Here is a 24,905-nt window from a genome sequence, read left to right as displayed (position 1 = left end):
AGGGATACGAATAGGAAAAGAAGAACTCAAACTATCCCTGTTCACTGATGACATGATTATATATTTAGAGGAACCTGGAAATTCCACCAGAAAACTCTTAGAACTCATAAGTGAATTCAGTAAAGTAGCAGGTTACAAGATCAATGCTCATAAATCCAATGCATTTTTATACATAAGTGATGAATCTTCAGAAAGAGCAATTAGGAAAACTACCCCATTCACAATAGAATCGGAAAAAATAAAATACTTGGGAATCAATCTCACAAAAGAGGTGAAAGACCTCTATAATGAGAACTACAGAACACTAAAGAAAGAAATTAAAGAAACCTTAGAAGATGGAAAGATCTCCCATGTTCCTGGATAGGCAGAATTAATATTGTCAAAATGGCCATACTACCTAAAGTGCTATACAGATTCAATGCAATTCCAATTAAAATCCCAATGATGTATCTCACAGAAATACAGCAAGCAATCATGAAATTCATCTGGAAAAATAAGAAACCCAGAATAGCTAAAGCAATCCTCAGTAGAAAGAGTGAAGCAGGGGGTATTGCAATACCAGATCTTCAACTCTACTACAAAGCAACAGTAACAAAAACGGCATGGTATTGGTACCAAAATAGACAGGTAGATCAATGGTACAGAATAGAGGACATGGACACAAACCCAAATAAATACAATTTTCTCATACTAGACAAAGGGTCCAAAAATATGCAATGGAGAAAAGATGGTCTCTTCAACAAATGTTGCTGGGAAAACTGGAAAACCATATGCAATCAAATGAAATTAAACCACTATCTCTCACCCTACACAAAACTCAACTCAAAATGGATCAAGGACCTCGGAATCAGACCAGAGACCCTGCATCTTATAGAAGAAAAAGTAGGTCCAAACCTTCAACTTGTTGGCTTAGGATCAGACTTCCTTAACAGGACTCCCATAGCACAAGAAATAAAAGCAAGAATCAACAACTGGGATAGATTCAAACTAAAAAGCTTTCTCTCAGCAAAGTAAACTATCAGCAATGTGAAGAGGGAGCCTACAGAGTGGGAGAATATCTTTGCCAACCATACTTCAGATAGAGCGCTAATTTCCAGAATCTATAAAGAACTCAAAAAACTCTACACCAAGAATACAAATAATCCAATCAACAAATGGGCTAAGGAAATGAACAGACACTTCACAGAAGAAGATGTACAAGTAATCAACAGATATATGAAAAAATGTTCAACATCCCTAGTAATAAGGGAAATGCAAATCAAAACTACCCTAAGATTTCATCTCACTCCAATTAGAATGGCGATTATCAAGAACATAAGCAACAGTAGGTGTTGGCGAGGATGTGGTGAAAAAGGAACACTCATACATTGCTGGTGGGGTTGCAAATTAGTGCAGCCACTCTGGAAAGCAGTATGGAGATTCCTCAGAAAGCTTGGAATGGACCCATCATTTGACCCAGCTATCCCACTCCTTGGCCTATACCCAAAGGACTTAAAATCAGCTACAGAGATACAGACACAACAATGTTCATTGCTGCTCAATTCACCATAGCCAGATTGTGTAACCAACCTAGATGCCCTTCAGTTGATGAATGGATAAAGAAACTGTGGCATATATATACAATGGAATATTACTCCGCAATGAAGAATGATAAAATTATGGCATTTTCAGGCAAATGGATGAAATTGGAGAATATCATGCTAAGTGAGATAAGCCAATCTCAAAAAACTAAAGGACGAATGATCTCGCTGATAAGCGTATGAGGACATATAATGGGGGGTGGGCGGGGTTAGCATTAGGTTTAGGGTTAGGTTTAGGGTTAGGGATAAGGAGAGCGGTAAGAATGAAGGAAAGAAATACTGTATAGAGGGAAAAGAGGGGTGGGAGGGGTGGGAGGGAAGGGAAAAAAAAATAATGAATCAAACATCATTGCCCTATGTAAACATATGATTACACACACACACACACACACACACACACACACACAAAATATTGTTTCCCAGTTTTTGGTTATCCAGCAGTGTTACCCTGACATGACTTCCTCATCAGAAAACTCCCTCTGGTCAGATAAGTACTTCCTGTTATTAATATTATTATTTTTTTGAAACTCCCCTCTCATCCACTTCTATGAGTAACTACTTTCTAAGGAGGGCCTGAATTAATGTATCATCACCAGTTCTTCACTCTTCAGGATGGAAGTTTCCATTTAAACATCACAATTCACTATTAACATAAACAAACATGTATTCTATCATGTGCATCAGAAATTACTTTGCTGTTCCTGCTACTCATACTTAGGGGTCCTGCTAAAAATCTAAACTATTTAGAGCACAATGTTAATGAAGAAAATATGGTAGTCTCAATTCTTGTTCCAACTAATTATCAAAAAATAAAATTTGTTTATCTGATAATAAATATGCTTCAAACATGTCTAGATGTTTTAGAAATCTCCGTCCTGCTGTCATTTCTCTAGTTGAGACTGCCATTTTTCCTCATCTGAAGGACTACAACTGCTTTTCCGTTCACCTCCCCATTTCTAGTTTTGCCTCTCCAATCTATTCTCCACACTAGAAGTCAAGTGATCTTTCTGAAATGTGTGAAGCCTTCAGTAACATTTCATTGTCCTCCAGATAAAGCAAAAATGGTTCAATATGCTCTGGTCCTTGATTAATATGGACCACACCCAAGTCCCCCATTCTCTGTTCTGAGTTTCAGTCATGTTCACATTTTTCATAAGAAATGACTATGCTCTAACTTGAAGGCATTTTACATTCTGCTTCCCGGGCCCTGAACACTTAGTCCTGGTCATTTGATCACTTTCTTGCTCCACAAGACCAGGTTAAGTAAATCTCTGGTTAACTCTCAGAGCACTGTGCTCTTTCTCTGTCAAAGCATTCATCACACTATTTTAGTATTTCCTAATTTATTTCCCTCTTTCCCTACCTTGAAATTATAAGTTTGAATAACATCATTCGTAATGGTACCTACCATCAGCCCCAGACACACTTTCTGGTACTTGGTAAATTTAAAAAAATATTTATTGAATGAATGAATAAGTGAATAAACCTATTTTAGGTGTTCTCAAGACACAAAGGCAAATGCATAAGCATGACTGCTCAAACTCTTTGTCATTTTTGTAAAATTTTTCAAGATATAAGTCAAAGTGAATAAGTTAGTGAAGCCACTGTCAGCTATGAAGGTGAGAATATTAAGTGTATTTTGAATGGTCAGTCTCAGATAATGGAGTTTATTTTTTCTCTATGTATTCCTATCTCATCATTTTATTTCTCAGCAGAAAGCACATTTCAGAGTATTTTTAAAAAATTAGGAAAGCAAACCAACTTATTCCAAACAAGAAATATATACTTTCTTCAGAATTTTTAACATGTAAAATATTTTGTTTTTCTTGAACATGACTTTAAAATTTCAGTCTTAGAATTAGAAAAAAACAGTATTAACATCCATTTCCAAGTTATTTTTCTTTCCCAAAGAAAATGTGAGACAGAGATGGGAAATGATGAGCTAATATTTGAAGATAGCCTTGATGATGTGAAAATTAAACTTGTTTATATACGCTGACTAGACTTACATGCTTGGACAGTTAGCTTCCCTGTTGATGAACTCATTGCTGAAAAAAAAAATGGAACAAAGAATGATAATTTGATATTCTCTCGGTTGGTCTCAATAACCAGGAATTATCAGAGGATACTAACCATTATATGGATTCTAGATAGTTGAGCAGATGAGTCAGTCAGGAGAATAGCTATCTGATTTAGCAATATATGTGTGCATTTTTTTAGAGATTTATAGGCAAACTCTAATAAAGTACATAACATATCAAGGAGTGTGTAAGACACAAATAGTGGATGATTAAAATCCACAAATCAAATAGTTTCTATTAATACATAACTGTGGCTTTGCAGTGGTGCAAGGTAAAGCTTTATTTTTTGTATTCCACTTTAGGAAATGTGAAAGAGGGCTAGGTAGATGAGTTCCAGGTCTCAAATCCTGCCTCAAGCAGAATAGGTTGACTTTGTCTTTTTACTTAAAATTTTACATAAACCTTTCTTTTTTGGGTTAAGGGTTAGGATGAAAAAACTTTGAAAATTCCCACATAAAAATTGCATTTAAAATATTTCTAAAATAGTTCCTAAATGATCAAATTTTTTTAAAAAAAGAATAAACTATTGTGTATTCTTATACAGTGTCTGCTGAACATTGGTAAGTGTCAGTTATTGTCAATTTCCAACAATATTAGAAATATAATGAGGGAAAAACATTTAAACATATATTTAAACATTTGAACATATATTTAAACACATATATTAATATGTAATAACATGTTATACATTACATACATGTAACATACATCATGCACATAGTATATGTATGTATATTTTAGTTGTAAATTATACTTCAGTAAAACTGAGAAAAAATAAATTGGTAGAAGGAAGTTTACATGAAAACTGTAATGCTATTCAGGTTAAACTATTTCCATGAAAATTGTAATGCTATTCAGGTTAAATGGTTCACTGAGCAGATACATAAATTTATTTTTCTATTAGTGCCATGTTTCTCAGACTTAAATTCTCAGCATCCTATTTCTCATTGTGCAAAATAAGAATGTTTAATTCTACTTTCTATAAATTCCATGTGGGGAATTAGGATGATGAACTCTAAAAAGTTGCAACTTTTTTTTTGTAGTGGGGATTAAACCCAGGAGCATTTATAACTGAGCTACACCCCAGTCCTTTTAATTTATTTTTAAATTTTGAGATAGGATCTCACTGATTTTCTGAGGTTCTTGCTAAAATGCTGAGTCTGGCCTTGAGTTTATGATCCTCCTTCCTGCCTGGGCCTCCTGTGTAACTGGGATTATAGGTATATACCACTGTGCCTGTCTCAAAGTGGGAACTTCTGAAAATATCCAATTCAAAGGTGCCCTTAAAGGTATCCCTAAGTCACTGTAGGGTGAATAATCAATTGTTCACCATATAGTCTTAGTGCTTACTCTATGGAAGGAGCTCAATTTTTAGCCAAAAATAGTTTAAAAGTAGTAAATTTCTTATTTCACTTAAAAAGTGATTTAATTTGTGCTTGGTAATGTATAAAAATAGAAAATAATATAATGTTAAAATTCTTCAGTTAAAGCATTATCAACTTAGTCCCAGCAGGATGCAAATTATCTATTTCTAGGGTAAACACAATGGTTTTAGTGTGACTGGATTTTTAAGAATTGAATTTTTAGAGAGAATAATTTTACTTGGAGATAAACTGCCAATACAAAAGTAACTAACTGTTGAAGATTTCTGGTTTTTACTAAATACTTCTCCTTTACAGGTATGTAGAAGTGAAAAGAAACAGTAACAATTTAGTTTTAAAAGTGACTGACTCCTAGCACACTTCTAAATTAGGAGAAATCTACTTAGTATTTGGGGATTGCATGCTACAGGCATCACAGAAGGGAAATGGGATACGTGTCACCTGATTTGTAGGTAGTGAACTGCTTTACTACAGTTATGGCTTTCGCAATGCAAGGAAGCTGATTTTAGCTTTGCTTTGACACATTTATCTAATGAAGACCCCCATATATGATTATTTGACAAAACAAAAATATAGATTCTGGATAAATTATGGAATGAATCTTGAGCTACAGGGTTATTTCAAGACTTGACTTAGAATATCTGCAGTTTTTAAATATTTTTGGAAGTTCCAAGATGAAGTATTTCTGGAAAGCAGTGTTTTTGCCTATAGGAATTGCCTTAAAGTTGCTACTGAGTTTTCCCCTATATGAACCTTTCCTAGGTGGGAGTTTCTGGAAATTCTGAAACTTTAAAGATCCCAGCTCTTTCAATTACCTATCACTCATACTAATGCTTTCAGTTTTCCAAAGTATATGCAAAATTTAATAGCTTCCTAAGTGGTAATAACTTCAATGTTCTATGTTGTATTTTATCTTTTCTTATACATTCTTATATTTCTGTGATTTCAGGAAGAAATCATTGCAACTTTACAGATGAGAAAATAGACACAAAGGTATAGACTGATTACTTGGGTTTGCAGTGACTCAGTGGAGTTAGAATTAGGTAGCTGTCAAATCAGTTTCTCCATCAGTACATTCTATCTTTTAATCTAGTACAGTCATCAAAATAAGGTGAAACTCACATGAGCTGAGTCCATAAGGTACAAAAAAGTCAGATAGCCAATGATTGTTTCATGCTTCATTTCTGGTTTCAGATAGCTCAATCTTTTAAATTCCTGGCAAATTAACTTGTTACTGGAAATTACATATAACACAGCCCATAACTTATCAGAATGGCCACTATTTCACAATCTCAGTTTTTGTGCCTCTCCACCTAACAAAGTAGGTGGATTAAGCATTTGACAGGTTCCTCCTTCCTATCTGGGAGAGGTCCACAGCTTTATTCCCTGAATAGCTGACTGTCACATCAGCAAACTTCTGCCCATTCCATTCCCTCAGTTTTTACTTCCTGGTAAGATTTCCTCTTGAAGAGTCAGCTAGATCCTTACAGGGTAGGATATCCTGTTTCATCTCCAATATAAATCATGTGTTCTGACTCTCTTTTGTGACTCTTAAAACTGGTGTACATTGGAATTTGTAGGGGAAATCTGTATTTGTCTGCCAGAAATAGCTGCTGTGGATGCAGCTTAGTATACAAAGGTAAATAAGTTTCTGTCTACCTACACTCCTCCGAGTATCTAATATGCTAAAGTAAGGGATAAATTTCCAAGAGACAAATATCATGGTCAGAATTTTTAAAATGTGTTTGAATATAGAACCCCTTTTAAATGAAGTCTATCAAAAAGGTAGAAGTCTAGAATCTTAGTTCACTTTATAAGATTCCTTAACTTTTTTTGCCTGACTTTTACATTTTTGAAGTTTAATTTCCCCACTTCATTGGAATATAAAATTAGATATTTCATGGACCTAGAGAGGGCATAGAGATGGACCTTAATAAAGGTTTCTTTTCTTTATTTAGGGAAGTGATGGTGGCATAATGAGCTAAGGGTGAGCCAAAAAGAGAAAAGTGGACTATGACTAAATGGCTTTAGAGAATTTTTTTTCTAGTCTATGGATTTTGAAAGCATTTTTTATCAGATGGCTTTTGGGGCTTCAAAGATGGTTTACCATTTTCCCAAATGCTCATAGGAAGAAGGCTAACAAAAACTTAATAACATCACCATATACAGAAACTATCCATAAAGGCAACAAATGAGTTTTGTTTTTGGAAGTTCCCACCCAGAACTATAATTACTGCTTAACCCTTGGTATTTTCACTTGATTAGTCATAAAGTCAATGACTTTTCTATTAACCCTTTGTTGGTGGTAAAGGTTTGCTTTTATTTGGGAATTAATTTCAATCAATTACTTCCAGGAAAACCACTGATGAGTAATTTCAGACATGTTTTCATCAGAGAATAATAAAACCTTGAAATGTCACTTAAGTTGAAGATTTTTCCATATGAATTTGAGCTATTATTTGAAATAATATTATTTGAAATGGAAATAATGACAAGTGAGTTTCCGATAATACAAAACATGGGCCTAATAGAGACTTCATATCATAGGTAAAATACCTACTTACCATTAACTTGAACTGAGGAGACATCTATTGGCAAGGCTCTTGCATTCCTTATCTTCTGATTTAAGATGTTATGGATTTTCTTCTCTCTTAATGTTCTTTGCCTGGTAGAGGGGAACTGGAAAACCATGATGATGTCTGCTTTTACACCATCTACCTCTGGACTGTGACACACAAGAGAAAAGTACATATTCAAAGAATGCATCTGGTATTGTCTTACACTTTTTCCTATATCTTCTTCCCCTGAATTATGTCTCAATTGCTGAGAGTGTTAATTCACATTCACACTCTTCTATGTGTTACTCTGTGACCTAATGCCACTTCAGTATTTCCTCTTCTTGCTTTTATTATGAGTACATTCCCCATTAATTGTTATAGTAGTTGTATAAGATTCAGACTAAAAATTCATCATCAAAGTAAGAAATTCTGAAGTTTGAAAGAGGCTTTCATGTTCTCTTAGGAGAATCAATTATACATTTGATAAATGAACCATTTCTACACCATCCATGTCAAGTGGTCCTCCAACCCCAGTGCAGTCATTAAAATAATGGGAAATTTATCCTCTAAAGAGGCTGTTTTCTCATTGGTCAGCTCTGATTCTAAGAGTTCTTTAAGTTGCAATATATCTCTCTTTATCTACAATTTCCTAAGGCTTAAATAACACAACCAATTAATTTCCTCTTCCATGTAAAATATTTGAAGATAATAAGGTGTGGTCCTGGTATACTCTAGATTAAATATGCTCAGTTCCTTGAACTTTTTCATATAAAATGAATCAAGTCTCTTCACCTGTGGAACTGAAAATTTTTTAGTATTTTTTAAAGTTATTCTTACTGGTGCATTATGATTATACAAATTCATTATGTGATGTTAGTATGTGCATATAATTTAATCAATTATGTTCCCTGGTTCCTTCCTTTTCTTTCCTTTCCTCCCTCCCCAGATCCACTTGTTCTACTCTATTGATCTCTCTTCCATTGTTATTATTATTTTAATTAATGTAGTATAATTATATGTAAAAGCAGTATTCATTGTGGTATAATCTAACATGAACATAATATAATTTGGTAGATTTCATTCCCCAGTACTTCTCTATGCCCTACCTTTCTCCCTCTCTCTTGATCCTGTTCCTCTACTCTGTTGCTTCTTTTGTGAGACCCTCCCCCACCTTTTAAAAAATTCCTTTCTTTCTATCTTCTACATGTGAGAGAAAGCATATGACACTTGACTTTCTGAGTCTGGTTTCTTTCAGTTAGCTTGGTGTTCTCCAGTTCCATCTATTTCCCACCAAATGACACAATTTTATTCTTCTTTATAGTTTAGTGAAACACCACTGTGCATATGTACCAGATTTTCTTTATCCATTTATCTGTTGATGAGTGGTTCCATAACTTGGCTATTATAATTGTGCTTCTATAAACATTGGTATGAATGTATCATTGTAGTATGCTGGTTTTAGTTCATTTGAATAAATACTAAGGAGTGGGATAGCTGGGTCATATAGTACTTCTAGTCTTAGTCTTTGAATGAATCTCCATACTGCTTTCCAAAGTGATTACACTAATTTGCAATCCAGTGGAACTGAAGTATTACACTCTCTTCAAACAGGAAAATCAAATAATTCAAGGTCTTTTTAAAAACTGAAATTAAGACATCTGCCATGTTTCTTATTTTTATACTACCAAAAAAAAATCAAAGCTCTAAAAAACATTAGAAGCCTATCATCCTGAATCTTTTGACTAAAAAAGAGTAAATCATATCACTTCTGAAATATTTTATATATAGTGGTCCATTTAGGCTCTGAAATGTAGAACTATAAATCATCAGAATTTTATGTCAAATTGGCAAACAGGTAACCAATTGATTTTTCATCAGAGGAAAAATTAAATTTAAAAATTTCAAAAATTTTAAATCAGAGGAATTAACACTTTGTAATAAGTAGAATTTCTCTGGATTCCCCACAAAATATTGCATAGTGGTAATGGCTACAAATCCAAAGGAATTCATACAGTGATGATAATACTAGAATGCTATGGCAAATTTGAAAACAGAGAGGAAAAAAATCTAGGAATGCTTTTATCTTCTAAATTGTCTAATTTGTATTATAAGGCCTTATGGAAGTCCCTAGTTATCAGTAAAGATGTAAAGAACTTGGAGCAAGTCTGCCAATAAGGCATTAGTCTATTGGTAATAAAAATGATTATTTCCTTCAAATAAATTCATGTCTGAATATATCCTTTTTCTTTAAGAAGATGAGTCATAAATGTTGATACATTTGTGCCTATTACATATATGTCCTACTGCATAATTTTCAAAATAACATAATTGAAACCTCTGAGCAATATCTGCAACTGATAAGAATCTTTTCTCTCCACAACAAAAGAACATTTATTTCTGTAGGAACATCTTTTTGTTTGAACATGCCTCCTGTAACTAGGGTTTCATTATAGGTAAAACTCATGATTACCTTTTGTAGTCCATTTTGTCTTCTTAATGCTTTTGAAATGACTTATGTGTCAAAAGCATACAGGCATATAACTTGGTGCATGCAAAGACATGCTACTGGGTTTTCTTGAGGCTATGGGTTTTGACAGATTCCAGTCATAAATCATCAGTGGGATTTGTGTCCTGGTTCTATCACTGGAGGTAACTGTCCATTGGGGAACTTTAAATATATGACTTACCCTGCTTCCCAAATCTTAGGGTTTTATTTTAGTTTACAAAATGGTGATCAGTCCCATATCTTGAGATTATTATAGATAAAATGTTTATGAAAAATCCTTGCCAAGAGCCTAGTACACACAGACACACACATATGAGGCTCTTGTGTCCTTGGTCCTTTGTCCCTCCAGGCTTGTGACTACCCCTTTACCCAAACATACATACGTTAGTCTGACTATTTGGTTCTTGATATAGTGCTTGTTCAAGGCCGAGTCAATAAATATTTCATCCACCTATGATTACAGGAGAGAAACTATTGTTAATAAGGTATTTTGTAATAAAACTATAACCTTGAATAAATGTTATAGCAACAGAACTAAAATTGCACAGGAGTAACATCATCATTTAAATCAGCAATTCTCAACCTTTGCAATATAATAGAATTATCTGCTGAATTCAAAACAAGATGTTGGGGTTTCTCTTCCAGAATTTTGGTTTTGATTGGTTTCAGTTGGTCTTACAGGGACCTAGGCACTCATATTTTTAAAAGTTTTCCCATATATTTCTAATGTCTGGTGTGATATGTGGAGTAGAAGATATCATTCTACATCCTTTCTTAGTAGAAAGACACAATAAAGATGGGACATGGAACAAAACTTTGAGAAATGGTAGAGAGGACTTGATCTTCATCTTGGGCTTGAACATATTTTCCTGCTCATGAACTGGGTAACCTTGGAAAAGTTACCAAACCAATGTGAGCCTACTTCCTAACCTGTGAGACAAAGATGGTGGTAGGCCACTCACAAGGTTAGAAGGATGAAACACAAAATTTCAGGCATGTTTTGATAGCTAGTTGCTGGTGGTTCCCTACCCCCCATCCTGATATTGTAGGTCTTAACTTCTCTGTACATCTTTGGTTGTAAGAGACAAGGCAGAGGAACTAGGGACTTAGGAGACAGCCAAAGATCTTTAAATTGTTGATTGTCAACTCTAGGGTCGATAACAAAGGAAGAAAGAGTAAGATAGTGTTAAAATAATAGAACAAAGTTGCACTATTCCGTTTATGTTGCCAAAGAAAAAGAAAAAGAAAAGCAACTGATTTTGGAATGTATGCAACAGTTTTAATTGCCTGCCACAGCATCATGCTATTGTGGTCTGTTGTACCTAGTCCTTGCCTGACAGTATCTCCTAGCCACTTGGTGGCAAAAAGTGTCATCTGAATGCAGGTACTGGAGGTCATGGTAGATAGCAAATGAGCCAAGTGTGTGGATGGAGTGGCAGTAGAGGATCCTAAATCCTGAAAGAAGGGGCAGGAAAACCAACTAATTTTTTTAAAAAATCACAAAAAAAAAAAAAAAAATAAAATAAAAATGAAGGGAAGTCTGTTTTAGGGACCAAGGAACAAGATAGGACCATCAGGAATTTATAGATGCTTCATTTGGAACCAAAATGTTCATTATTTCCTTTAACCCTTATAATTATTCCTGGAAAAAGAATTATTGTTCACTGTTTTACTAGAAGAGGAAACTGAGTTAGAGACACTATGCGAATTTCCCTGGCTTCAACAGATAATGACAAATTGGGACTAAAACTCAAGTCTTGCCTCTTTGTTAAATATGATAAAAATTTTACTTCAATTTTTTTTTCCCAGAACACATAACAACAGGTTTTCAAATAGTTGACTGACCTAAAGATAACATGGTATAACTTGTAAAATATATACTTGATAATAGCTTTAAACATAAGATCAAAGGCAGCATTTAAAAAATAAGTTGTTAATATTCAAAATACACCCTTATCTGTACTGAAGGAAAACATAAATTTGGTGGCTTGGGGCTTATATTTTAGAAATGAAACTATTTTTTACAAGATGTGTTTTTGCAAGAGTGACAGTGTTACCCTTATTCAGTACTATTTCTTTGTAACTGGGAGGAAAGTTTGAAAGAAAAGATAAATCAAAAGAAACAGGGAGAAAAGCAATAAAATTTAAAAGGAATAAAAGTAAATGGCACTTGGATGTTTAAAAAATTTGGTTTGCAATTATCCCCTGAGTAAGTTCCATGCACAATTGATTCTTGGCCATTTGTAATGTTTGGGGAAGGCACTGGATAAAATTTTCAACTCTGTATGATAGCATCCATCTGGCACTTGCCTGTGGAGAAGAATAGCTAAATACAGAATACATTCCATCTTTGAATGGTTAGGTTCTCTGGGAAGATAGGAGCTGAAAGAATAATGTAAAAATAACCTATGTGATCACAATAAAGACTTTTTTCCTTTATAATTTAAATTCCAGGACCGTTTCACTAGAAAGTCTCAGTTCAGTCTCAGGGATCTTGAGGTGTTACAGGCAGTGTGAGGACAACACTTCAAGCAAAGAAGTTCAAGAACTGGTAAAAAGAGTTCCTATTCTAATGAATTTACAACAGAAGAATGATCGAAGAAAACAAACATAAACTCGTTGCTAAATCGAGTTTATTTATAAATGAGCTTTTTAGAGACCCTGAAATTGTGTTTCCTTGGCAGGTTAATACTTACATCATCAGAAATATTCTTTCTGTGCACATTATAGCATTCCAAATTCCCAATAGTTTTAGAGAACACTTTGTTTTTTCAAAGCTATGCACCAGTTTCTTGCTATTTATGCAACTTAATAGAATTTATTGCAACTTAATAAGAGTCAGTGATTTGTAAAACTTTTCTACCTCTCACTTTTTGGATTTGGAAGGATCTGTAGTTAATCTCCTAATATTGAACAAAGACCCCTTTTCAGGTCGGATGGCACTTCTTTCTGCTTATTGATTTTGAAATGCTGGAAGTTGCACTGAGATTAAGTTCTAAGAGGGCAATTGGAGGTTAGTTGGGTGTTTAATTAGAGTTAGGGAAAAGTTGACAACTCAAACAAACAGATACACCCTGCCATTCAGCTCTCATTCCTGTACTAGCTCTGTTTACACATGTTGCTGCCTTTCTCTGTCACATGCTTTTCAACCAGCCTCTTTTGTTCTGTGTTCACACAGGGGGTATTGCAGGGCTGAGACTGCAAACTTCAAAGAGACATGCCACTGAAGGTTGGCAAATGGAATATAAAGCTCTTGCTTCTAACAACACCAGATGATCTGCTGAGAAGAAAGAACCAAAAATAGTCCCCAAAATCTTTAGATCCAGTGATTTTCTCCTAACTATATTAAGGATATCATACAAAGGATGATGTAAGAGAATGATGATGTTTCTTTTTAAAAGAAACCTTTGGTTTAAGTAAGACTTAATTGAAGTTACATTCCTACAAGGGCTGAAATCAAGGTGGGAATAGAGAGTAGGGTATTACTGAAGTTGAGCTGTTGTTCAAAATATCAGACATTTAAAGGCCTCACCATTTGTCACCAGCTTGCTTACTCAGGCTTCTAGATACCAGTAACTCACAGGCATGGCCCTCATTATCCTGTGTACTTTGTTCTTTTCAGGCTATTCCTTTGTGTTGTAACACCTTCTGCTAGCTCTGCTTTTCTGAATCACAATTCTTCTTCAAGACCTATCTCAGATAATACCTTCTTGGGGTTAGTCTTTCATCCTAAGACTAATCTCTCCTCCTTCTGTCTCAGTTTTTCTTATCCCTCTCATACTTTTCTTACTATTTATGTAAACGTATCATTTCCTTTACTAAACTGCAAACTCTTTGTGCATAGAGATAATGATTTATGTTTTCATATTCTACAGCATCTAGCTTAGTGCTTTGGTGTATGATAGATATGCAGCACGTTTTTGTTGGATGAATGAATGAGAAAGGTTTATATTTACTCGGAAACCATTACAAGGGTTTTTACTGTATTTTATACATCAGATTGCGATTAAGGCTCCCAGCAAAAAAAAAACAAATAGTACCTGAATTATTAGAAGGGAAATTTTTCTCCTTGTGGACATTTTTAGACTGTTTAATTTCTTGTGGAAAGTTTCTTGGTGAGCCTACAATTGTTATAACAGAAGGAGTAATTATCACTACACTGCTGTCTGCCAACTGTGCACCAATTACAAACTCCCTTATACTTGAGTCCATTTGCTTTTAACATCAACATCCGAAGGGAATCCCTTATTATTCGTATTATATGGATGAGGAAGTGACTTGCCCAAGGTGACACAGCTGTAAGCCACACAACCAGGACTGAACCCAAGGCCATCCAGCTTCAGAGTTTGTTAATGCCCTTGTAGTGCTGACCTCAGAGTCATCACACAGATTGGCTCCCACCAAGACCTGCTGCCCACTGACAGGCAGTGAATGGTGCCCAAGTGGCTGGAAACTGCAAAAACACCTCCAAAAATAAGAACCATATCTTGGTAACTTTTGTTACAATTCATTGAAGTTTTATTGTATCTATTTAAATCTCCAGATTTTTGTTTGTTTGTTTTGGGTACCTGGGATTGAACACAAGGTGCTTAACCACTGGACCACATCTCCAGCCCTTTTTAAAAAATATTTTATTTAGAGACAAGGTCTCACCGAGTTATCCAGGGCCTTGCTAAATTGCTGAGGCAACTTTGAACTTGCAATCCTCCTGCCTCAGTCTCCTGAGCTGCTGGGATTACTTGTGTGCGCCTTGGTGCCCAATTCTGCTCATTCTTATTATTTGTCTTTTCTCCAGATTTTCAAATTCAGTCTTTCTAGGAATAGGACTATAGCTCTACTCCAAACCTTGGACATATTTCACTGTCTTTTCCTTCTAGAATTCCCAATTTCAGGTAGTTTTAACACCTTTGCTAAATTTACTTTGACATATTATCTCTCAGTAGAACTTCCCACTGCAGTGCCCATCAGAGTCCAATATCTTACCTTTTCCTTCTAATAGAGAGTGCACCTAAATGACATTTATCTTTTCTTGTTACTTTCTGTTTCTAAGTTTGTTGTCTCTACAACTCTACACACATATTTTGAGGATGATTTGGGGGCCTGTTTCTGGTGTTCCTGAGTACGCATAAAATAAAATCTAGAACTTCTTTAAGTCTAGGGGTATTATTTTTAGGGGGAGAAAATCCTAAGCAAATTCAGCTTCACCATAATTAATGCAGATAGTAGTCTTTATCTCTTGCTAATAAAGTAATAGTTCCCCTGGTATTTTGTGGGATGATAGATGGGAAGTAAAATCATGCAGATGATTCTTGGAGGATGAAGTTTATTAGAACACAGAATCTCAAATCAGAATGCTTGCTTTCAAATGCTAACCCTGTATCATTTGCTAGTTTTATTTTCTTCAGTAAATTAACCTTCAATAAATTACATGAGGCATCCAACCCTTTCTTATTAAATAGTCTTTGTAGTACACAATTCACCCCACCTTTAAAGGCTAATGTAAATGTTTTGAGCATTTTTTGGGTAGACCTGGCAAAGTTGTGATATTTGGTAGGTTAAGTATATTCAGTGCATTTTCAGCTAATGGTATTTTCAATGAATTTATTGGGAGGTAACCTGATCATAAATTTAAGAGTATCTTTACTAGTATCTAGTTACTGGAGTCTTCTCTGAAGGATGATATGAGAGAAGAAATTAAGTCTGTCCCACTATCTCAGGAAATGGGATGAATTTTAGCAGTATGTGAGCACACACTCATTTACTTGTGCATCTCTATTTACATTCAAATCAACAAAGCCAGAATTATGTGGGAGAACAAGGCCTGCAACCTGTCTTTCTTGATGATCTAATTAGCACACATACAGGAGAGAGAAAAGAATCTGGTTGTATTCATTAGGATTTAGCAACAATAAACAGGAGTGGCTCAGGAGGAGGCATGAATCCTTCCTGTAATTCTTCTAAAGCAAACTTGGTGGTGGGGGGGCGGGGGGAACCTGCCTCCTTTAAACAAGAGTAAAATAATATGAACCATGGGAACCCTCCTTGATCTTCTCTTTCTTTTAAATTCTTCTGTACTTATTTTCCTCAACCTACAATTTAATCCTAATTATATCATGTCATGCTGTTCAGTTTCGTGTGTGTTACTCACATCTCTCCAAAGAGATTGGGAGCAATTTGAGAAGATAGATCATGTTTCCTCTGCAGTAAGATTTAGGTGCCAAGAAATTCAGTGAGCTCAATAATCATACTATATATTTGGGAGAACTTAGATTGTTTAGTTGGTTATATTTTAAAAAGATGCTTAAAATCTGGATCCCAACCTAATAGCACATTCAGTATATTCTCTAGATGCATTAAAGACTTAATATGTTTTTACCATGCCCTTGTATTTTTTATATTGCTAAGTCTCATAGTTTAATAGCTTCTGTAAAGAGAGTACACCTGTTGACTTTTTAAAAGCATTGAAACTGTTATTGTTATTTTCCAATTTTTCATGATGAAAACAACTTATAAAAGAGTAGAAAAAATGTGACAGTAAATATCCACAAACTTTTCATCTTCACTCAACAGTTTTATTACCATTCTGTCCTGTTGCTTTACATTGATCTACATATGTAAAAAAATATTTTTGCCAAAAAAACCATAAAATTATAAATATAATAGAAGAAAATATAGTAAAATTTTTTTTGTGTGATTTAAAAGAAGGAAGAACTTCTTTAAAAGAAACTTCAGTCACATTTGCAAGGCAAAGAAAATCAATGAACATGACTATTTCAAACTTGTGAATTTCTGTTTCTTGGTCAGTATTAGTAGAAGCACAATGTCTACAACTGACACTATTAATGTCTAAAACATGTAAATAACTCCTACAAAGCACTATGAATTGAAAAAGTGGCTCTAACAGAACAAATAGGCAAAGAACATATATATGCAATTTATAGACACGAAAGCCCAAAAGGTTAGTGAGCATAAGTGAAAATGCCCAAACTTGTTAGTAATTTAAAAAATGAAAATCAATTCATGAGTACAATACTACTTGATGTCTGTTAGCCTGACAAATAATACCCAGAAAAGAAAAAAAAAAATCCAAATAATACCAAATACTTTGGAATGACTATGTCTCCCCCAAATTCATATTTTGCAAATCTAATCTTCAAGGTGATAGTATTAGGAAGTGGGATTTTAGGGAGATAATTTGGTCACGGAGGTGGAGCCGTAAAGAGAGTAGTATCTGTATAAAAGGAGTTCTCTTGCCCCTTCCACAATTTGAGGACACAGCAAGAAGATGGTTTCTGGTGAACCAGGAAGCAGGTCCTCACTGGGCATTGTATTATTATTAGGGGCTTCATCTTGGACTCCTGAACCTCCTGAACTGTTTGAAATTAATGTTTGTAGTTTAAGTCACCCATTTTGGGAAATATATATTTTTTGTAGCAGCCACAAAAGACTAAGATACCCAATTGTTGGCAAAGGTGTGGGGACATGTGAACCTTTATGCTTTGCAGATGAGAGTACACACGGATTCAGTCATTCTGAAGAGCAATTCTACATCAATTTGTTGAATTAGGTGTGCATATGCTCAGTAACCCAGTAATTCTGCCCCAGAATTGCTTGCATGAATCTTTAAAGGGATCAGTAAGAGTCTGCTTAGGGCTACACTTCTTGGAGTGACAGGCAAGTGTGCAGTCAAAATATGGCAGATTTTTTTAAAATATGGCAGATTTAATTAATAATCTTCATGTAGCAGTTAATAGCCATGAATCATATGAACAGTAGTAATATAGGTAGATCTTTTTAAAAAAGTTCTGAGTAAAAAAGTGTGGAACAGAAGTGATTCATAAAACAAAAGTTTACAGCTTGTGCACATATATAAAACAAAATGTATTTTTATAAGAATGAATATAAACAAAACAATAGTCATGAAACAGAATGGTTGCTTGCAGGAGCAGCAATATGGACTTATCTTATAGGGATGAACAAGAATAAATAAACATGAGAACCAGGGAAGGGCCTTGCAAATACCTTCCTGATAACGGGTCACTGCTTAATTTAGCCTCTGTCCCTGAGGTTCCTGCATTCTTAGAAACACATGCTGAACTTCAACTCAAAAGTCCACTTTCAAACATAGTTTCTGTTATAGATGTACCTTTGCATTTCTTTCACTTCTTTTAAGACCTATTACATTCCTATTTACTTCAATAGGCACAATTTCATAATTTAAAACAGCAGTAATGTAAAAGAAAATGAATTTTGAGTTTCTCAATAAATTATAACATTTCTTTTTATTCAAGGAATTTATATTTTTCACTAAAGCATTTTTAGATTTTTTTTTTTTACATTGAGGAGGTTATGTGAAGTCATTAGGATAAGAGGAGTAGAGGAGGTATTAGAATATATATGCAGATTTCAGGTTCATTTTGTCATTCCTCAAGAATTGGTTGTAAAAATGTCATTTTCTAAGATGTTCTGAATATAAAAGAATGGAAGGAACCATTGATCTGTAAACATTAGTCATTGACTGGGGGATGGACTGCAAGAAAGAAAACTGCACAATTTCATATTAATTGAAAATATATTATAAACACTATCAATAATAAGCATATTATAGTAAATACATTGCAATTGAGTATGCTATAAACAAGAGCAGATGGTGACATGGAAAAATGACAATTGAGTGCAGAAAGAAAGGAAATGTTGTGAGGAAAGAAAGTATTATTTGACTGAAACAAACCAATATATCTGTCATTTCTTGTCTTTTAAAATAACTTTGTGTTTGTGTGCTTCCTTGGTAGGAAGCTAACCTTTATTGATTTTGAGTGAGGGTTCATGAGACTCTTAAGCAGAACTTTATACAACTGGGTGTATATTTTGTCCTTTGAGAGAAATGCTGCATTTTAATAAAATTGTTAGTATTTAACTTGAATGTTACATATTAAGTCTGGGTTTGCTGTCTTAAATAATGCATATACAAGATAATATTAACATTTTTGTTGCCCTTTGTTTTCTCATATACTTTAAACATGCCCTAATTCTTAAAATGTGGTTAGGAAAATACAAATCATGTAGTTTTAAAAATAATTATTTCTGGTATAGTTAGGCTTTTCTTTAGGGAAACATTATAGTGACATTGGGGGGGCGGGGACAATGGGCTAGGGTATCCTGGCCTCGAGTCTCTCATCTTTCAATGAAATGGTTGAGTTAGAAATGGTGGTTTATCAATATCCCTGATAAATAAAGATGCAAAAAATTCTCAATAAAATTCTGGCAAATCGCATACAAAAACACATAGTTCACCATGATCAAGTGGGGTTCATCCCAGGGATGCAGAATTTGTTTAACATATGAAAATCAATAAATGTAGTTCATCACATCAATAGTCTTAAATACAAGAATCATGATTATCTCAATAGATACAGAAAAAGCATTTGACAAAATACAGCACTTCTTCATGTTCTAAACACTAAAAAACCTAGGGATAGTAGAACTATACCTCAACATTGTAAAAGATATATGTGGTAAGTCCAAGGCCAACATCATTCTAAATGGAGAAAAATTGAAAACACTCCCTCAAACTGGAACAAGACAGGGATGCCTTCTTTCACCACTTTTATTCAACATTGTCCTTGAAACTCTAGCCAGAGCAATCATACAGATGAAAGAAATTAGAGGAATACAAACAGGAAAATAACTCAAATCATCCCTATTTGCAGACAACATGATTCTATATTTAGAGGATCCCAAAAATTTCACCAAAAATTCTAGAACTCATAAATGAATTCATCAAAGTAGCAAGATATAAAATCAATACCTAGAAATCAAATGCATTTCTATACCTAAGAGATGAATCCACTGAAAGAGAAATTAAGAAAACTACCTCATTCACAATAGCCTCAAAAAAGAATAAATAAAATACTTGGGAATCAATGTAACAAAAGAGGTGAAAGACCTGTACAATGAGAACTACAGAACCCTAAAGAAAGAAATTGAAGATGATCTCAGAAGATGGAAAAATCTCCCATGTTTTCGGATAGGCAGAATTGATATTGTCAAAATAACTGTACTACCAAAAGTGTTATACAGGTTCAATAAAATTCCTATTAAAATCCCTATGACATTCTTCATAGAACTAGAAAAAGCAATCATGAAATTCCTTTGGAAAAATAAGAGACACAGAATTGCCAAAGCAATCCTTAGCAAGAAGAGTGAGGCAGGAGGTATCACAATACCAGAACTTAAACTATACTACAGAGCAATAGAAACAAAAATGGCATGGTATTGGCACCAAAATAGATGTGTAGACCAATGGTACAAAATAGAAGACACAGAGATAATCCCACATAAATACTGTTATCTCATACTAGCTAAAGGTGCCAAAAACATACAATGGAGAAAAGATAGCCTATTCAACAAATGATGCTGGTAAAACTGAAAATTCATATGTAACAAAATGAGTTAAACCTCTATTTCTCACCCTGCACAAAAATCAACTCAAAGTGGATCAAAGACTTAAGCACTACAACAGAGACCCTGTGCTTAATAGAAGAAAAAGTAGGACCAAATCTTCATCATGTCAGTTTAGGACTGACTTCCTTAACAAGACTCCTAAAGTGCAAGAAATAAAATCAAGAATCAATAAATAGGATGGACTCAAACTAAAAAGCTTCTTCTCAGCAGAGGAAACAATCAATAACATGAAGAGAGAGCCTATAGAATGGGAGAAAATCTTTACCACATGCAACTCAGATAGAGTACTAATCTCCAGAATATACAAAGAACCCAAAAAATTTAACACCAAAAACCATATAACCCAATCAATAAATGGGCTGAGCAATTGAACAGACACTTCACAGTAGAGGAAGTACTATTGATCAACAAACATATGAAAAAAAAAATGTTCATTATCTCTAGCAATTAGAGAAATACAAATCAGAACTACTCTAAGATTTCATTTCACTCCAGTAAGAATGGCAATTATTAATAATACAAGCAATAATAAGTGTTGGCAAGGATGTGGGGAAAAAGGTACATTCATACATTGCTGGCAGGACTGTAGATTGGTGCAACCATTATGGAAAGTAATATGGAGATTCTTCAGAAAACTTGGAATGGACCCACCATTTGACCCAGCTATCCCACTTCTTGGTTTATACCCAAAGGACTTAAAATTAGCATACCTAATGACACAGCCACATCAATTTTTATAGCAACTCAATTCACAATAGCTAAACTATGGATCCAACCTAGATCCCTTCAACAGATGAATGTATAAAAAAATGTGGTATATATGCACAATGGAATATTACTCGACCTTAAAGAAGAATAAAATTATGGCATTTGCAGGTAAATGAATGTAGCTGGAGAATATCATGCTAAGTGAAATAAGCCAAACCCAAAAAACCAAAGGCCAAATGTTTTCTCTGATAAGCAGATGCTGATCCATAGTGGGGGTGAATAGGGAAGAAGGAAGGAATTTTGGATTATGCAGAGGGAAGTGAGGGGAGGGGTTGGGTGGTGGGGATGTGAAGGATGGTAGAATGAGACAGACATTATCACCCTATAAACATGTATGATTACACTGCTGGTGTGACTCAGCACATATACAGCCAGAGGAGTGAGAAGTTATGCTCCATTTGTGTACCATGTCATTGTCATGTATAGCCAATTAGAACAAATAAAATTTTTTTTTAAAAAAAGAAACAGCGGTTTATCAGAATCACCCATGTGCTAGACAGGCAGGTTCCCTTACTTCTCTTATCTCTACCTACTCGTCCTATCAGATACCAATTTAGCATCGGATATGGAACCTAGGAATCTGCAAGTTGATTTTGTTGCAGGTGGTCTGAAAATCATGTTTTCCTAAATAAAGGAAATTTTCCCACTTGCATCATTCTGCAATAAAGAGAGTTTTATTCAATTTACCAAATTTTCGCTCATCTCCCGTAAGTCCTTCAGTTGGTATGTGCTCTTTTGTCCAGAATTGCTATTGACTTGAAGATCTGAAATTTTAAAGGTGCCACGATAGTATTCCATTTTCTCACCTGTGATGAAAATGGAAAGTAGGAAATTAAATGATTTGGGCAAATATTTCAGGATCAAAGACATAACTACAATGGGACTAATATGAAGTCCTAAAAGTATCACTGAGCTTCTTTCTAATTTCATTAAAATACAATAAAAATAACAATTAAGTTAAATGTTAATTATAGTGGCTGACATTTTTTGAGTAGTAACTATGTGTCTGCCGCTGTTTTGTTTACTTTATTAATTCTTCTGAAACTTACACCAGCTAAGATTGACATCGCCCCGTTTTACAGATGAGGAAAGTCAAATACAGTGGTATTAAGCAACTTGCTTTATGTTATGTAACTGCTACGTGACCTATCCAAGTTTTGACCTCTAATTAGCCTGACTCTAGTGTGAATGTTCATTACTTCATTTCCCGTTGCTAAGCTGAAATGTAAACCACCTATATGTTCTACTGACGGCAGAGTAAATGAACATTGTATAAATTTTGGTTTGTAATGAGAGACCAGGCACATCTAAGAAAAACACGTAAAGAAAAGCTAAGGAAAAGAGCAGTCTGAGGTTGCAGTGAAAATGTGTAACAGACAGAAGTCATTCAGATCCCTGCTTGGCTATCAGGAAGGGTAAGACAAGATAGAGCACTGGAGACTCCTGACACCTTTGGTAATCTTAGGAAAAAGGCTCAGAGAGAATAAGAAAGCCACAAAAAATTCATGACAGAGCAGGGAGTAACCTTGGAAAAAACCTGGTATCTTGGGCATCCCAGCTCAAGTAGAAAACAATGGGTTTCCTGACTGTGTACCCAGGGAAGAGAGGGATCTCAGGACTGTTTCCCAAATGGAACATCTCTGGACCATATCCTGCTTTTTTGTCTTCTTGATCACTTATGTAATACAATTCAAATGGTTATCAAACCTTACTCTCATAGTAAAGGGGTTTTTGTGCAGTCAAGTAAATTTTTTGTCATTCCCATAAACTATAGCTGGACTTGTCCCATGAGGGCCAGGAATATGGTGTTAAGCCTGTTTAGTCTCCTAATGGCAGTGTCACTCGCTCAAGTCTGTGGAAGGTGAAAAGAGACATTACCATTCCAGTAAGCAGCGTGAGCTACTTATTTTACCACATACGTTCAAAAAATGGTTTTTATTCTGCACAGAGAGATGGCAATGTAAAAAGAGAAAATTTCCCATTACACTATTTGTGACAGGTAATAAAAATATAACCCTGCATATTGTTTTGAAAAGGATAAATTTTTTCTTTAAAACTTAGTGACACAATGGAATATTATTCAGCCATAAAGAAGAATAATGTTATGGCATTTGCAAATAAATGGATGGAATTGGAGAATATCATGCTAAGTGAAATAAGGCAATCCCAAAAAACTAAAGGTCAAATGTTTTCCCTGATAAATGGAGAATGATATATAATGGGGGTATGGGTGTGTGGAGTGAGAGAAGAATGGAGGAACTTTAGATTATGTAGAAAGAAATGAGAGGGAGGAGGGCGTATGAAAAATGGTGGAATGAGACAGACATCATTACCCTATGTACATGTATGATTACACGAATGGTATGAATCTACATCATGCACAACCATAGAAACAAAATGATGTACCCCATTTGTGTACAATGAATCAAAATGCAGTCTTTAAAAAATTAAAAAATAAATAATAATAAAAAAAAACTTAGTGAAAATATCATGTCATTATTTTGAAATTCATTCTTTCAACAGAGTCATATTTTTCTTTTATCCTAGAAATGCTGGTGGGCAGAAAATGATGATCATGAGTAAAAGAGTTCATTTTAATAACAAATTTATCATTGTTTTTTACTTCAGTATATAATGGCTGATGAGAGTTGTTTACTCTTATTACTAGTAAATTTCAGAATGAAAAATTTTGACATTTTATGTAGATTCTTAGAATGCTACTGGATTGGGAACTCGAATGGAATAGAAAATTCATCCACTTTGCTTAATGCTGTATTCAGAGCACCCAGAAAAGTATTTGTATGTAATGGATATTTAGTAACTATTTCTAATGGAATTACAGAGTGAATTTTAAAAATTTCATTTACATACATACAAATGAAGTTTTGCAGATAAATGAAATAAAATTGAGTGAAATACTTAATTTTACCTACCAGAGACTAAGAAGTGAGTCAGAAGGCCAATGGTCAGTGCCACCACTGTCAGTGACAATAAAATGAGAAGGGCAATCATCCATGGCTTTACGGCTCTGTTTTGAGTGCCAAATCCTACTGCCCTGCAAAAAGAAAAGCCCAGTGGTTATTTTCACATTTCAAGGGTTACAGATTTCCTGATTCTCCTTGGATGAATTCATGTTGCTCTAGCCTGCCTTTCACAGCAAGAAGACATTTTGTCTTTGATTTTGGATAAGGTCATCTTGGCCTGAGGAGAGGTGTTAGTTAAAAGAATCAGGATCTGAGAATGGTAACGCTGTTCCTTGTTTCTATTTCTAGAGGCGTTTGGTGGCCAGGTCTGCCTGCTCTTGGTAATGTAGTACAATACTTTGTACGTGTTTCTTAAAAAAGGACCATTCCTCCTTTCTCCAATGCTTTGTCATCTCTTGTATCTATTTTTTTGTTTTGCATATTTATTGAAAACTTTCAGACACATAGGAAGTCAGAATTATAATTGAACATCTATATGTTCATCACATTTTATCAATTGCTAATATTTTTGCTGTATTTACTTCATTTTTTGCTGCTGTATTATACTGTGAAATAAGACATTATTACTTTTTGCTTAATCAT

At 34.5% G+C, this 24,905-nt stretch overlaps 1 protein-coding gene across 1 annotated transcript in view; it reads right to left on the bottom strand.

The window, feature by feature from the left end:
* Positions 1 to 24,473, bottom strand: part of LOC124994582 (transmembrane protease serine 11A-like) — a 51,420-nt gene extending 26,947 nt beyond the window's left edge. The window contains exons 1-4 of the mRNA XM_047566679.1: positions 24,273 to 24,473; positions 22,027 to 22,145; positions 10,491 to 10,558; positions 7,608 to 7,768 (exon numbers count right to left, since the gene is read on the bottom strand). Coding sequence (XP_047422635.1) covers positions 7,608 to 7,768; positions 10,491 to 10,558; positions 22,027 to 22,145; positions 24,273 to 24,351 — 427 coding nt within the window. The 5' untranslated portion in view covers positions 24,352 to 24,473. The remainder of the gene's footprint in view (positions 1 to 7,607; positions 7,769 to 10,490; positions 10,559 to 22,026; positions 22,146 to 24,272) is intronic.
* Between the last annotated feature and the right edge of the window lie 432 nt (positions 24,474 to 24,905).

Source organism: Sciurus carolinensis, chromosome 10 (genome assembly GCF_902686445.1).
Source record: "Sciurus carolinensis chromosome 10, mSciCar1.2, whole genome shotgun sequence".
Lineage (NCBI taxonomy): Eukaryota > Metazoa > Chordata > Mammalia > Rodentia > Sciuridae > Sciurus > Sciurus carolinensis.
The sequence above is the reverse complement of the archived record's forward strand: the minus strand, read 5'-3'. Positions and strand labels throughout refer to the sequence as shown.